At 43.8% G+C, this 14,044-nt stretch overlaps 1 protein-coding gene across 1 annotated transcript in view; it reads right to left on the bottom strand.

Annotated features, from left to right (window-relative positions):
* LOC132886184 (uncharacterized) overlaps positions 1-14,044 on the bottom strand; it is a 112,558-nt gene that overhangs the window by 17,486 nt on the left and 81,028 nt on the right. The window contains exons 8-11 of the mRNA XM_060920755.1: positions 11,806-11,865; positions 9,538-9,597; positions 7,490-7,549; positions 5,197-5,256 (exon numbers count right to left, since the gene is read on the bottom strand). Of these exons, the coding sequence (XP_060776738.1) occupies positions 5,197-5,256; positions 7,490-7,549; positions 9,538-9,597; positions 11,806-11,865 (240 nt within the window). The remainder of the gene's footprint in view (positions 1-5,196; positions 5,257-7,489; positions 7,550-9,537; positions 9,598-11,805; positions 11,866-14,044) is intronic.

Genomic DNA, 14,044 nt, shown 5'->3' with positions numbered 1-14,044 from the left:
CACCAAATTATGGCCAAATTAGCCATCGACTTTATTTATATTGTACTTTAACAACAGCGCTTGCTGCCCAAAGTACTTTACATCGATCATTAAAGGAGATATGCAGAGCCATGGCCTCACTTTTTGTTTATAAATGCCTTGAGACCTCAAGAATGGCATAGGAATCATTTTAAGCATTAACAATAAATCTAATATCGTAATTTTTATGATTAAAGTGATTCATATAGGTAGCGATCTGAGTGAATGACCCTGACACTTGCGACGTCACAGCGGGAAGGCTATGGGTCTCGTCACCATTTCCGCGATACTAAAACACAGAGCTAACTGCAACTCCGATCCTCCATTTTGAGCTAATTTATCGCCATGCCACGTAGATGTGTTGCTGGCGGGTGCAGCAACATGACAGAAGGTGCATTTACGTTGCATTCATGGTCCAAGAATGTTCAAACTGCAAAGATTTGGATGCGTTTTGTGAGAAATTCACTGGGTGCCTACAAACTGGTCTCTGCTCTGCACGTTTTACTGAAGACTGGTATGAAACCTCTAATCTGTAGAGGAGCATTGGCTATAAGCCTATATTGAAAGAGGGTGCAGTACCAACAATTAAAGGAAAAAAAAACGACAAGAAAAGGAAAGCAAGTTCATTTGCACCAGTTCTCCTGGAGTGTGAGCCGAGCATTAATGGCGGCGTACTCAGGATGGGGAAAATGGAGAATGTGTGGACCAGTTGTCAGATTTCTCCACTGGATATGCTTGCCTCAGGAGCAATATCTTGCCCTTGTGTGGAAGAAGCAAATGAATGAAGAACTGAATGAAGAACTGAAAGTCAGATTGTTGCAAACAAAAGGCCACAAGATCGGCCTTCAAGAAGCAAGAACACAGATGGGTAAGCGCCGACTCCCATTTGGTTACATCACAGCAAAACCAAAAACACTCGTTGTTTACCTGCATTTAGATTAATTCATCCTCCTGTGGGTTCACCACCCACAGAGGTAGCAGTAGGGGACTGGTGCAATGTGGATTGGGTGGCAGTCGAAGGCAGGGGCCTCGACGACCTGATCCCCGGACACAGCGGCTGGCTGTTGGGACATGGAATGTCACTTCGCTGGGGGGGAAAGAGCCTGAGCTTGTGCGGGAGGTTGAGAGGTACCGGCTAGAGATAGTCGGGCTCACCTCCACGCACAGCTTGGGCTCTGGAACCCAGCTCCTCGAGAGGGGCTGGACTCTCCACTTCTCTGGAGTCGCCCGTGGTGAGCGGCGGCGGGCTGGTGTGGGCTTGCTTATAGCTCCCCAGCTCAGCCGCCATGTGTTGGAGTTTACCCCAGTGAACGAGAGGGTCGCCTCTCTGCGCCTTCGGATTAGGGAGAGGGCTCTTGCTGTTGTTTGTGCCTATGGCCCAAATAGCAGTATAGAGTATCCGGCCTTCTTGGAGTCCCTGGGAGAGGTACTGAGGAGTGCTCAGACTGGGGACTCCATTGTGTTACTGGGGGACTTCAATGCTCACGTGGGAGATGACAGTGACACCTGGAGGGGCGTGGTTGGGAGGAACGGCCTCCCCGATCTGAACCCGAGTGGTGTTTTGTTATTGGACTTCTGTGCTAGTCACGGTTTGTCCATAACGAACACCATGTTCGAGCATAGGGGTGTCCATAAGTGCACGTGGCACCAGGACACCTTAGGTCGGAGGTCAATGATAGACTTTGTAGTCGTTTCATCTGATCTCCGGCCCTATGTCTTGGACACTCGGGTGAAGAGAGGGGCTGAGCTGTCAACTGATCACCACCTGGTGGTGAGTTGGATCCGCTGGCGGAGGAGGAAGCTGGACAGACCTGGCAGGCCCAAACGTATGGTGAGGGTCTGCTGGGAACGTCTGGCCGAGCACTCTGTCGGGGAGGTCTTTAACTCCCACCTCCGGGAGAGCTTTTCCCAGCTTCCGAGGGAGGCGGGGGACATTGAGTCTGAGTGGACCATGTTCTCTACCTCCATTGTGGATGCAGCTGTTCGGAGCTGTGGCCGCAAGGTCTCCGGTGCCTGTCGTGGCGGCAATCCCCGAACCCGGTGGTGGACACCAGAAGTAAGGGATGCCGTCAAGCTGAAGAAGGAGTCCTATCGGGCCATGTTAACCTCCAGGACTCCCGAGGCAGCTGACGGGTATCGGCAGGCCAGGCGTGCTGCAGCTCGGGCAGTTGCGGAAGCAAAAACTCGGAACTGGGAGGAGTTCGGGGAGGCCATGGAGAAGGACTATCGGTCGGCCTCGAAGAAATTCTGGCAAACCGTCCGGCGCCTCAGGAGGGGGAAGCAGTACTCTGCCAACACTGTTTACAGTGCGGGTGGGGAGCTGTTGACCTCGACTGGGGACATTGTCGGGCGGTGGAAGGAATACTTTGAGGATCTCCTCAATCCCACCGTCATGTCTTCCACTGAGGAGACTGAGGCTGATGACTCAGAGGTGGACTCGTCCATTACCCAAGCCGAAGTCACTGAGGTGGTTTGCAAGCTCCTCGGTGGCAAGGCACCGGGGGTGGATGAGATCCGCCCTGAGTATCTCAAGTCTCTGGATGTTGTGGGGCTGTCTTGGTTGACACGCCTCTGCAACATCGCGTGGCGGTCAGGGACAGTGCCTCTGGAGTGGCAGACTGGGGTGGTGGTCCCTCTTTTTAAGAAAGGGGACCGGAGAGTGTGCCCCAATTATAGGGGAATCACACTTCTCAGCCTCCCAGGGAAGGTTTACTCCAGGGTACTGGAGAGGAGAATTCGACCAATAGTCGAACCTCGGATCCAGGAGGAACAATGCGGTTTTCGTCCTGGTCGCGGAACACTGGACCAGCTCTATACCCTTCATAGGGTGCTCGAGGGTTCATGGGAGTTTGCCCAACCAGTCCACATGTGCTTTGTGGATCTGGAGAAGGCATTCGACCGTGTCCCCCGTAGTATTCTGTGGGGGGTGCTTCGGGAGTATGGGGTTCGGGGCTCTTTGCTAAGGGCTGTCCGGTCCCTGTACGAACGGAGCAGGAGTCTGGTTCGCATTGCCGGCAGTAAGTCAGACCTGTTCCCAGTGCATGTTGGACTCCGGCAGGGCTGCCCTTTGTCACCGGTTCTGTTCATAATTTTTATGGACAGAATTTCTAGGCGCAGCCAGGGGCCAGAAGGAATCCTGTTTGGGAACCACAGGATTTCATCTCTGCTTTTTGCGGATGATGTTGTCCTGTTGGCTTCTTCAAACCAGGACCTTCAGCATGCACTGGGGCGGTTTGCAGTCGAGTGTGAAGCGGCTGGGATGAGAATCAGCACCTCCAAGTCCGAGGCCATGGTTCTCGACCGGAAAAGGGTGGCTTGCCCTCTCCAGGTTGGTGGAGAAGTTCTGCCTCAAGTGGAGGAGTTTAAGTATCTCGGGATCTTGTTCACGAGTGAGGGAAGGATGGAGCGTGAGATCGACAGGCGGATCGGTGCAGCCTCCGCAGTGATGCGGTCGCTTTACCGGTCCGTTGTGGTGAAGAAGGAGCTGAGCCAAAAGGCGAAGCTCTCAATTTACCGGTCGATCTACGTTCCGACTCTCACCTATGGTCATGAGCTTTGGGTAATGACCGAAAGGACAAGATCGCGGATACAAGCGGCCGAAATGAGTTTCCTTCGCAGGGTGGCTGGGCGCTCCCTTAGAGATAGGGTGAGAAGCACAGTCACTCGGGAGGAGCTCGGAGTAGAGCCGCTGCTGCTCCACATCGAGAGGAATCAGCTGAGGTGGCTCGGGCATCTTTTTCGGATGCCTCCTGGACGCCTCCCTGGGGAGGTGTTCCAGGCATGTCCCCCCGGGAGGAGGCCCCGGGGAAGACCCAGGACACGCTGGAGGGACTATGTCTCTCGGCTGGCCTGGGAACGCCTCGGTGTTCTTCCCGAGGAGCTGGCCGAGGTGTCTGGGGAAAGGGAAGTTTGGGCTTCCCTGCTTAGACTGCTGCCTCCGCGACCCGGTCCCGGATAAAGCGGAAGAAGACGAGACGAGACGAGATTAATTCATGTAACTTGTATTGCGAATTTAAGTTACCGGTATGAGATAATTTAATTTGCTTCAGAATGTGATTGTCTCAGTTCATCTGATTATTTAATTAGCCTTTTACATTTTATCAGTGAAGATGCATGCATGTACATGTACAGTATGTTGCATAAGTTATAACGCCTATCCTGTTTTCATGAGACTCAGGTGAGACTATCAGTTCAATTCTATCTAATTCTCAAGATGGCTTTGTTCTCTGAATTTATTTTGTAAGGCAGGGGCCTCTGTGGCCGACGTGTTACGATTGGATTCACTTTCTGATGGTTCAAACTGATACGGTTCTACGTGTATAGCAGGAGCATGTACACACACTCCAATTTCAGAACTATCACAGTCAGATGTATTGCTATCTGAGGAATCTGAAGAATCTCCAATAAATCCGAACGAAGAGGCCATTGCAACGACTCTCGCCTGCCAAGTCTGGCTTTGGGCTATAGCACCGGTTCCTGCTGTGACATCACACACTCAGGGCTGGCTGGCTCAGTGGGGCAGCTCGAATGCCAACTTTGTAGTCGATTTTAACTCTCAAAAACATATATTTTTTTATTCCCATGTATGCACCATACAAGAGTCAAAGATGGAGATACCATCCACTCAGAAATGTATTTAAAAATAAAGGTTCTGTGCATCTACTTTAAATACCAAGATAATAAAAGGCATAAAACACACACACACACACACACACACACACACACACACACACACACACAATCTAGTCTGGAAAAAATTTAAGTCTCTTCAAATGCTAATGAAAAGAGATGAGTTCTACAGTGCCTTGGAAAAGTATTCATCCCCCTTGGTGTTTGTCCTGTTTTGTTGCATTACAAGCTGGAATTAAAATGGATTTTTCGGGGTTAACACCATTTGATTTACACAACATGTCGACCACTTTAAAGATGCAAATTGTTGTTTTATTGTGACACAAACAATAATTATGATGAAAAGCAGAAATCTGGAGTGTGCGTAGGTATTCCTGCAAATTTGCTAATGTAAGTGGATGGAGCTAAAGGGTTCTTGACTTTTTGTTTTGGTGATCTGAAGGACTCGGGCAAATAAGGAATTTTGTTTGGAGGACATGCATTCCATGAATTATGAATCAAAATGTAAAACCCCATGCTCTCGGGCCAATATTAGGCTGATTGGGTTACCTGGAATTTCCTTGGGTGGTTGTTTCTCTGTGAAATCCGGTCGAGGTGTAGAACTTGTGGCTAAATGAGAGAAAACACACCACATGATACAGAATGTTTACATGGAAAAATTATCACCAAATTATTGCTAAATTAGTAATCAACTTTCTTTATATTGTACTTTAACAACAGTGCTTGCTGCCCAAATAACTTTACATAGATCATTAAAGGAGATGTGCAAAGCCATGGCCTCACTTTTTGTTTATAAATGCCTTGAGACCTCAAGAATGGCATAGGAATCATTAAGCATTAACAATGAATCTAATATCGTAATTTTTATGATTAAAGTGATTCATATAGGTAGCGATCTGAGTGAATGACCCTGACACTTGCGACGTCACAGCGGGAAGGCTATGGGTCTCGTCACCATTTCCGCGATACTAAAACACAGAGCTAACTGCAACTCCGATCCTCCATTTTGAGCTAATTTATCGCCATGCCACGTAGATGTGTTGCTGGCGGGTGCAGCAACATGACAGAAGGTGCATTTATGTTGCATTCATGGTCCAAGAATGTTCAAACTGCAAAGATTTGGATGCGTTTTGTGAGAAATTCACTGGGTGCCTACAAACTGGTCTCTGCTCTGCACGTTTTACTGAAGACTGGTATGAAACCTCTAATCTGTAGAGGAGCATTGGCTATAAGCCTATATTGAAAGAGGGTGCAGTACCAACAATTAAAGGAAAAAAAAACGACAAGAAAAGGAAAGCAAGTTCATTTGCACCAGTTCTCCTGGAGTGTGAGCCGAGCATTAATGGCGGTGTACTCAGGATGGGGAAAATGGAGAATGTGTGGACCAGTTGTCAGATTTCTCCACTGGACATGCTTGCCTCAGGAGCAATATCTTGCCCTTGCGTGGAAGAAGCAAATGAATGAAGAACTGAATGAAGAACTGAAAGTCAGATTGTTGCAAACAAAAGGCCACAAGATCGGCCTTCAAGAAGCAAGAACACAGATGGGTAAGCGCCGACTCCCATTTGGTTACATCACAGTAAAACCAAAAACACTCGTTGTTTACCTGCATTTAGATTAATTCATGTAACTTGTATTGCGAATTTAAGTTACCGGTATAAGATAATTTAATTTGCTTCAGAATGTGATTGTCTCAGTTCATCTGATTATTTAATTAGCCTTTTACATTTTATCAGTGAAGATGCATGCATGTACATGTACAGTATGTTGCATAAGTTATAACGCCTATCCTGTTTTCATGAGACTCAGGTGAGACTATCAGTTCAATTCTATCTAATTCTCAAGATGGCTTTGTTCTCTGAATTTATTTTGTAAGGCAGGGGCCTCTGTGGCCGACGTGTTACGATTGGATTCACTTTCTGATGGTTCAAACTGATACGGTTCTACGTGTATAGCAGGAGCATGTACACACACTCCAATTTCAGAACTATCACAGTCAGATGTATTGCTATCTGAGGAATCTGAAGAATCTCCAATAAATCCGAATGAAGAGGCCATTGCAACGACTCTCACCTGCCAAGTCTGGCTTTGGGCTATAGCACCGGTTCCTGCTGTGACATCACACACTCAGGGCTGGCTGGCTCAGCGGGCCAGTTCGAATGCCAACTTTGTGGTCGATTTTAACTCTCAAAAACATACAGTATCTATTTTTTATTCCCACTTATGCACCATACAAGAGTCAAGGATGGAGATACCATCAGCTCAGAATTGTATTTAAAAATAAAGGTTCTGTGCATCTACTTTAAATCCCGAGATGATAAAACGCATAAAACCATCATAAACACACACACACACACACACACACACACACACACACACACACACACACACACACACACACACAATCTAGTCTGGAAAAAATTTAAGTCTCTTCAAATGCTAATGAAAAGAGATGAGTTCTACAGTGTCTTGCAAAAGTATTCATCCCCCTTGGTGTTTGTCCTGGTTTGTTGCATTACAAGCTGGAATTAAAATGGATTTTTCGGTGTTAACACCATTTGATTTACACAATATGCCAACCACTTTAAAGATGAAAATTGTTGTTTTATTGTGACACAAACAATAACAAAGATGAAAAACAGAAATCTGGAGTGTGCGTAGGTATTCCTGCAAATTTGCTAATGTAAGTGGATGGAGCTAAATGGTTCTTGACTTTTTGTTTTGGTGATTTGAAGGACTCGGGCAAATAAGGAATTTTGTTTGGAGGACATGCATTCCATGAATTATGAATCAAAATGTAAAACCCCATGCTCTCGGGCCAATATTAGGCTGATTGGGTTACCTGGAATTTCCTTGGGTGGTTGTTTCTCTGTGACATCCTTTTTAGGTGGAGAACTTCTTGCTAAATGAAAGAAAACACATCACATTACCCAGGATGTATACATGGAATAAATTATCACCAAATTATGGCCAAATTAGCCATCGACTTTATTTATATTGTACTTTAACAACAGCGCTTGCTGCCCAAAGTACTTTACATCGATCATTAAAGGAGATATGCAGAGCCATGGCCTCACTTTTTGTTTATAAATGCCTTGAGACCTCAAGAATGGCATAGGAATCATTTTAAGCATTAACAATAAATCTAATATTGTAATTTTTATGATTAAAGTGATTCATATAGGTAGCGATCTGAGTGAATGACCCTGACACTTGCGACGTCACAGCGGGAAGGCTATGGGTCTCGTCACCATTTTCGCGATACTAAAACACAGAGCTAACTGCAACTCCGATCCTCCATTTTGAGCTAATTTATCGCCATGCCACGTAGACGTGTTGCTGGCGGGTGCAGCAACATGACAGAAGGTGCATTTATGTTGCATTCATGGTCCAAGTATGTTCAAACTGCAAAGATTTGGATGCGTTTTGTGAGAAATTCACTGGATGCCTATAAACTGGTATCTGCTCTGCACGTTTTGCTGAAGACTGGTATGAAACCTCGAATCTGTAGAGGAGCATTGGCTATAAGCCTATATTGAAAGAGGGTGCAGTACCAAAAATTAAAGGAAAAAAAAACTACAAGAAAAGGAAAGCAAGTTCATTTGCACCAGTTCTCCTGGAGTGTGAGCCAAGCATTAATGGTGGCGTACTCAGGATGGAGAAAATGGAGAATGTGTGGACCAGTCGTCAGATTTCTCCACTGGATATGCTTGCCTCAGGAGCAATATCTTGCCCTTGTGTGGAAGAAGCAAATGAATGAAGAATTGAAATCAGATTGTTTTGAAACAATCGGCCAAAAGATCATCCTTCAAGAAGCAAGAACACAGATGGGTAAGCTCCGGCTCCCATTTGGTTACATCACAGCAAAACAACACTTGTTTACCTGCATTTAGATTAATGCATGTAATTTGTATTGCGTATTTAAGTTAAAGGTATAAGATTATTTAATTTGCTTCAGAATGTGATTGTCTCAGTTCATCTGATTATATAATTAGTCTTTTACATTTTATAGCAGGAGCATGTACACACACTCCAATTTCAGAACTATCACAGTCAGATGTATTGCTATCTGAGGAATCTGAAGAATCTCCAATAAATCCGAATGAAGAGGCCATTGCAACGACTCTCGCCTGCCAAGTCTGGCTTTGGGCTATAGCACCGGTTCCTGCTGTGACATCACACACTCAGGGCTGGCTGGCACAGTGGGGCAGCTCGAATGCCAACTTTGTGGTCGATTTTAACTCTCAAAAACATACAGTATCTATTTTTTATTCCCACTTATGCACCATACAAGAGTCCAGGATGGAGATACCATCCGCTCAGAATTGTATTTAAAAATAAAGGTTCTGTGCATCTACTTTAAATCCCAAGATGATAAAAGGCATAAAACCATCATAAACACACACACACACACACACACACACACACACACACACACACACACACACACACAATCTAGTCCGGAAACATTTAAGTCTCTTCAAATGCTAATGAAAAGAGATGAGTTCTACAGTGTCTTGCAAAAGTATTCATCCCCCTTGGTGTTTGTCCTGGTTTGTTGCATTACAAGCTGGAATTAAAATGGATTTTTCGGGGTTAACACCATTTGATTTACACAACATGTCGACCACTTTAAAGATGCAAATTGTTGTTTTATTGTGACACAAACAATAATTATGATGAAAAGCAGAAATCTGGAGTGTGCGTAGGTATTCCTGCAAATTTGCTAATGTAAGTGGATGGAGCTAAAGGGTTCTTGACTTTTTGTTTTGGTGATCTGAAGGACTCGGGCAAATAAGGAATTTTGTTTGGAGGACATGCATTCCATGAATTATGAATCAAAATGTAAAACCCCATGCTCTCGGGCCAATATTAGGCTGATTGGGTTACCTGGAATTTCCTTGGGTGGTTGTTTCTCTGTGAAATCCGGTCGAGGTGTAGAACTTGTGGCTAAATGAGAGAAAACACACCACATGATACAGAATGTTTACATGGAAAAATTATCACCAAAATATTGCTAAATTAGTAATCAACTTTATTTATATTGTACTTTAACAACAGTGCTTGCTGCCCAAATAACTTTACATAGATCATTATAGGAGATGTGCAAAGCCATGGCCTCACTTTTTGTTTATAAATGCCTTGAGACCTCAAGAATGGCATAGGAATCATTAAGCATTAACAATGAATCTAATATCGTAATTTTTATGATTAAAGTGATTCATATAGGTAGCGATCTGAGTGAATGACCCTGACACTTGCGACGTCACAGCGGGAAGGCTATGGGTCTCGTCACCATTTCCGCGATACTAAAACACAGAGCTAACTGCAACTCCGATCCTCCATTTTGAGCTAATTTATCGCCATGCCACATAGATGTGTTGCTGGCGGGTGCAGCAACATGACAGAAGGTGCATTTACGTTGCATTCATGGTCCAAGAATGTTCAAACTGCAAAGATTTGGATGCGTTTTGTGAGAAATTCACTGGGTGCCTACAAACTGGTCTCTGCTCTGCACGTTTTACTGAAGACTGGTATGAAACCTCTAATCTGTAGAGGAGCATTGGCTATAAGCCTATATTGAAAGAGGGTGCAGTACCAACAATTAAAGGAAAAAAAAACGACAAGAAAAGGAAAGCAAGTTCATTTGCACCAGTTCTCCTGGAGTGTGAGCCGAGCATTAATGGCGGCGTACTCAGGATGGGGAAAATGGAGAATGTGTGGACCAGTTGTCAGATTTCTCCACTGGATATGCTTGCCTCAGGCGCAATATCTTGCCCTTGCGTGGAAGAAGCAAATGAATGAAGAACTGAATGAAGAACTGAAAGTCAGATTGTTGCAAACAAAAGGCCACAAGATCGGCCTTCAAGAAGCAAGAACACAGATGGGTAAGCGCCGACTCCCATTTGGTTACATCACAGCAAACCCAAAAACACTCGTTGTTTACCTGCATTTAGATTAATTCATGTAACTTGTATTGCGAATTTAAGTTACCGGTATAAGATAATTTAATTTGCTTCAGAATGTGATTGTCTCAGTTCATCTGATTATTTAATTAGCCTTTTACATTTTATCAGTGAAGATGCATGCATGTACATGTACAGTATGTTGCATAAGTTATAACGCCTATCCTGTTTTCATGAGACTCAGGTGAGACTATCAGTTCAATTCTATCTAATTCTCAAGATGGCTTTGTTCTCTGAATTTATTTTGTAAGGCAGGGGCCTCTGTGGCCGACGTGTTACGATTGGATTCACTTTCTGATGGTTCAAACTGATACGGTTCTACGTGTATAGCAGGAGCATGTACACACACTCCAATTTCAGAACTATCACAGTCAGATGTATTGCTATCTGAGGAATCTGAAGAATCTCCAATAAATCCGAACGAAGAGGCCATTGCAACGACTCTCGCCTGCCAAGTCTGGCTTTGGGCTATAGCACCGGTTCCTGCTGTGACATCACACACTCAGGGCTGGCTGGCTCAGTGGGGCAGCTCGAATGCCAACTTTGTAGTCGATTTTAACTCTCAAAAACATATCTTTTTTTATTCCCATTTATGCACCATACAAGAGTCAAAGATGGAGATACCAGCCACTCAGAAATGTATTTAAAAATAAAGGTTCTGTGCATCTACTTTAAATACCAAGATAATAAAAGGCATAAAAAACACACACACACACACACACACACACACACGCACACACACGCACACACACACAATCTAGTCTGGAAAAATTTAAGTCTCTTCAAATGCTAATGAAAAGAGATGAGTTCTACAGTGCCTTGGAAAAGTATTCATCCCCCTTGGTTTTTGTCCTGTTTTGTTGCATTACAAGCTGGAATTAAAATGGATTTTTCGGGGTTAACACCATTTGATTTACACAACATGTCGACCACTTTAAAGATGCAAATTGTTGTTTTATTGTGACACAAACAATAATTATGATGAAAAGCAGAAATCTGGAGTGTGCGTAGGTATTCCTGCAAATTTGCTAATGTAAGTGGATGGAGCTAAAGGGTTCTTGACTTTTTGTTTTGGTGATCTGAAGGACTCGGGCAAATAAGGAATTTTGTTTGGAGGACATGCATTCCATGAATTATGAATCAAAATGTAAAACCCCATGCTCTCGGGCCAATATTAGGCTGATTGGGTTACCTGGAATTTCCTTGGGTGGTTGTTTCTCTGTGAAATCCGTTTGAGGTGTAGAACTTGTGGCTAAATGAGAGAAAACACACCACATGATACAGAATGTTTACATGGAAAAATTATCACCAAATTATTGCTAAATTAGTAATCAACTTTATTTATATTGTACTTTAACAACAGTGCTTGCTGCCCAAATAACTTTACATAGATCATTAAAGGAGATGTGCAAAGCCATGGCCTCACTTTTTGTTTATAAATGCCTTGAGACCTCAAGAATGGCATAGGAATCATTTTAAGCATTAACAATGAATCTAATATCGTAATTTTTATGATTAAAGTGATTCATATAGGTAGCGATCTGAGTGAATGACCCTGACACTTGCGACGTCACAGCGGGAAGGCTATGGGTCTCGTCACCATTTCCGCGATACTAAAACACAGAGCTAACTGCAACTCCGATCCTCCATTTTGAGCTAATTTATCGCCATGCCACGTAGATGTGTTGCTGGCGGGTGCAGCAACATGACAGAAGGTGCATTTACGTTGCATTCATGGTCCAAGAATGTTCAAACTGCAAAGATTTGGATGCGTTTTGTGAGAAATTCACTGGGTGCCTACAAACTGGTCTCTGCTCTGCACGTTTTACTGAAGACTGGTATGAAACCTCTAATGTGTAGAGGAGCATTGGCTATAAGCCTATATTGAAAGAGGGTGCAGTACCAACAATTAAAGGAAAAAAAAACGACAAGAAAAGGAAAGCAAGTTCATTTGCACCAGTTCTCCTGGAGTGTGAGCCGAGCATTAATGGCGGCGTACTCAGGATGGGGAAAATGGAGAATGTGTGGACCAGTTGTCAGATTTCTCCACTGGATATGCTTGCCTCAGGAGCAATATCTTGCCCTTGCGTGGAAGAAGCAAATGAATGAAGAACTGAATGAAGAACTGAAAGTCAGATTGTTGCAAACAAAAGGCCACAAGATCGGCCTTCAAGAAGCAAGAACACAGATGGGTAAGCGCCGACTCCCATTTGGTTACATCACAGCAAAACCAAAAACACTCGTTGTTTACCTGCATTTAGATTAATTCATGTAACTTGTATTGCGAATTTCAGTTACCGGTATGAGATAATTTAATTTGCTTCAGAATGTGATTGTCTCAGTTCATCTGATTATTTAATTAGCCTTTTACATTTTATCAGTGAAGATGCATGCATGTACATGTACAGTATGTTGCATAAGTTATAACGCCTATCCTGTTTTCATGAGACTCAGGTGAGACTATCAGTTCAATTCTATCTAATTCTCAAGATGGCTTTGTTCTCTGAATTTATTTTGTAAGGCAGGGGCCTCTGTGGCCGACGTGTTACGATTGGATTCACTTTCTGATGGTTCAAACTGATACGGTTCTACGTGTATAGCAGGAGCATGTACACACACTCCAATTTCAGAACTATCACAGTCAGATGTATTGCTATCTGAGGAATCTGAAGAATCTCCAATAAATCCGAACGAAGAGGCCATTGCAACGACTCTCGCCTGCCAAGTCTGGCTTTGGGCTATAGCACCGGTTCCTGCTGTGACATCACACACTCAGGGCTGGCTGGCTCAGTGGGGCAGCTCGAATGCCAACTTTGTAGTCGATTTTAACTCTCAAAAACATATATTTTTTTATTCCCATGTATGCACCATACAAGAGTCAAAGATGGAGATACCATCCACTCAGAAATGTATTTAAAAATAAAGGTTCTGTGCATCTACTTTAAATACCAAGATAATAAAAGGCATAAAACACACACACACACACACACACACACACACACACACACACACACACACACACACAATCTAGTCTGGAAAAAATTTAAGTCTCTTCAAATGCTAATGAAAAGAGATGAGTTCTACAGTGCCTTGGAAAAGTATTCATCCCCCTTGGTTTTTGTCCTGGTTTGTTGCATTACAAGCTGGAATTAAAATGGATTTTTCGGGGTTAACACCATTTGATTTACACATGTCGACCACTTTAAAGATGCAAATTGTTGTTTTATTGTGACACAAACAATAATTATGATGAAAAGCAGAAATCTGGAGTGTGCGTAGGTATTCCTGCAAATTTGCTAATGTAAGTGGATGGAGCTAAAGGGTTCTTGACTTTTTGTTTTGGTGATCTGAAGGACTCGGGCAAATAAGGAATTTTGTTTGGAGGACATGCATTCCATGAATTATGAATCAAAATGTAAAACCCCATGCTC

This window comes from Neoarius graeffei, chromosome 1, assembly GCF_027579695.1.
Source record: "Neoarius graeffei isolate fNeoGra1 chromosome 1, fNeoGra1.pri, whole genome shotgun sequence".
NCBI classification, from domain to species: Eukaryota; Metazoa; Chordata; class Actinopteri; order Siluriformes; family Ariidae; genus Neoarius; species Neoarius graeffei.
Note: the sequence above shows the minus strand (reverse complement) of the source record. Positions and strands in the feature narration are given on the sequence as shown.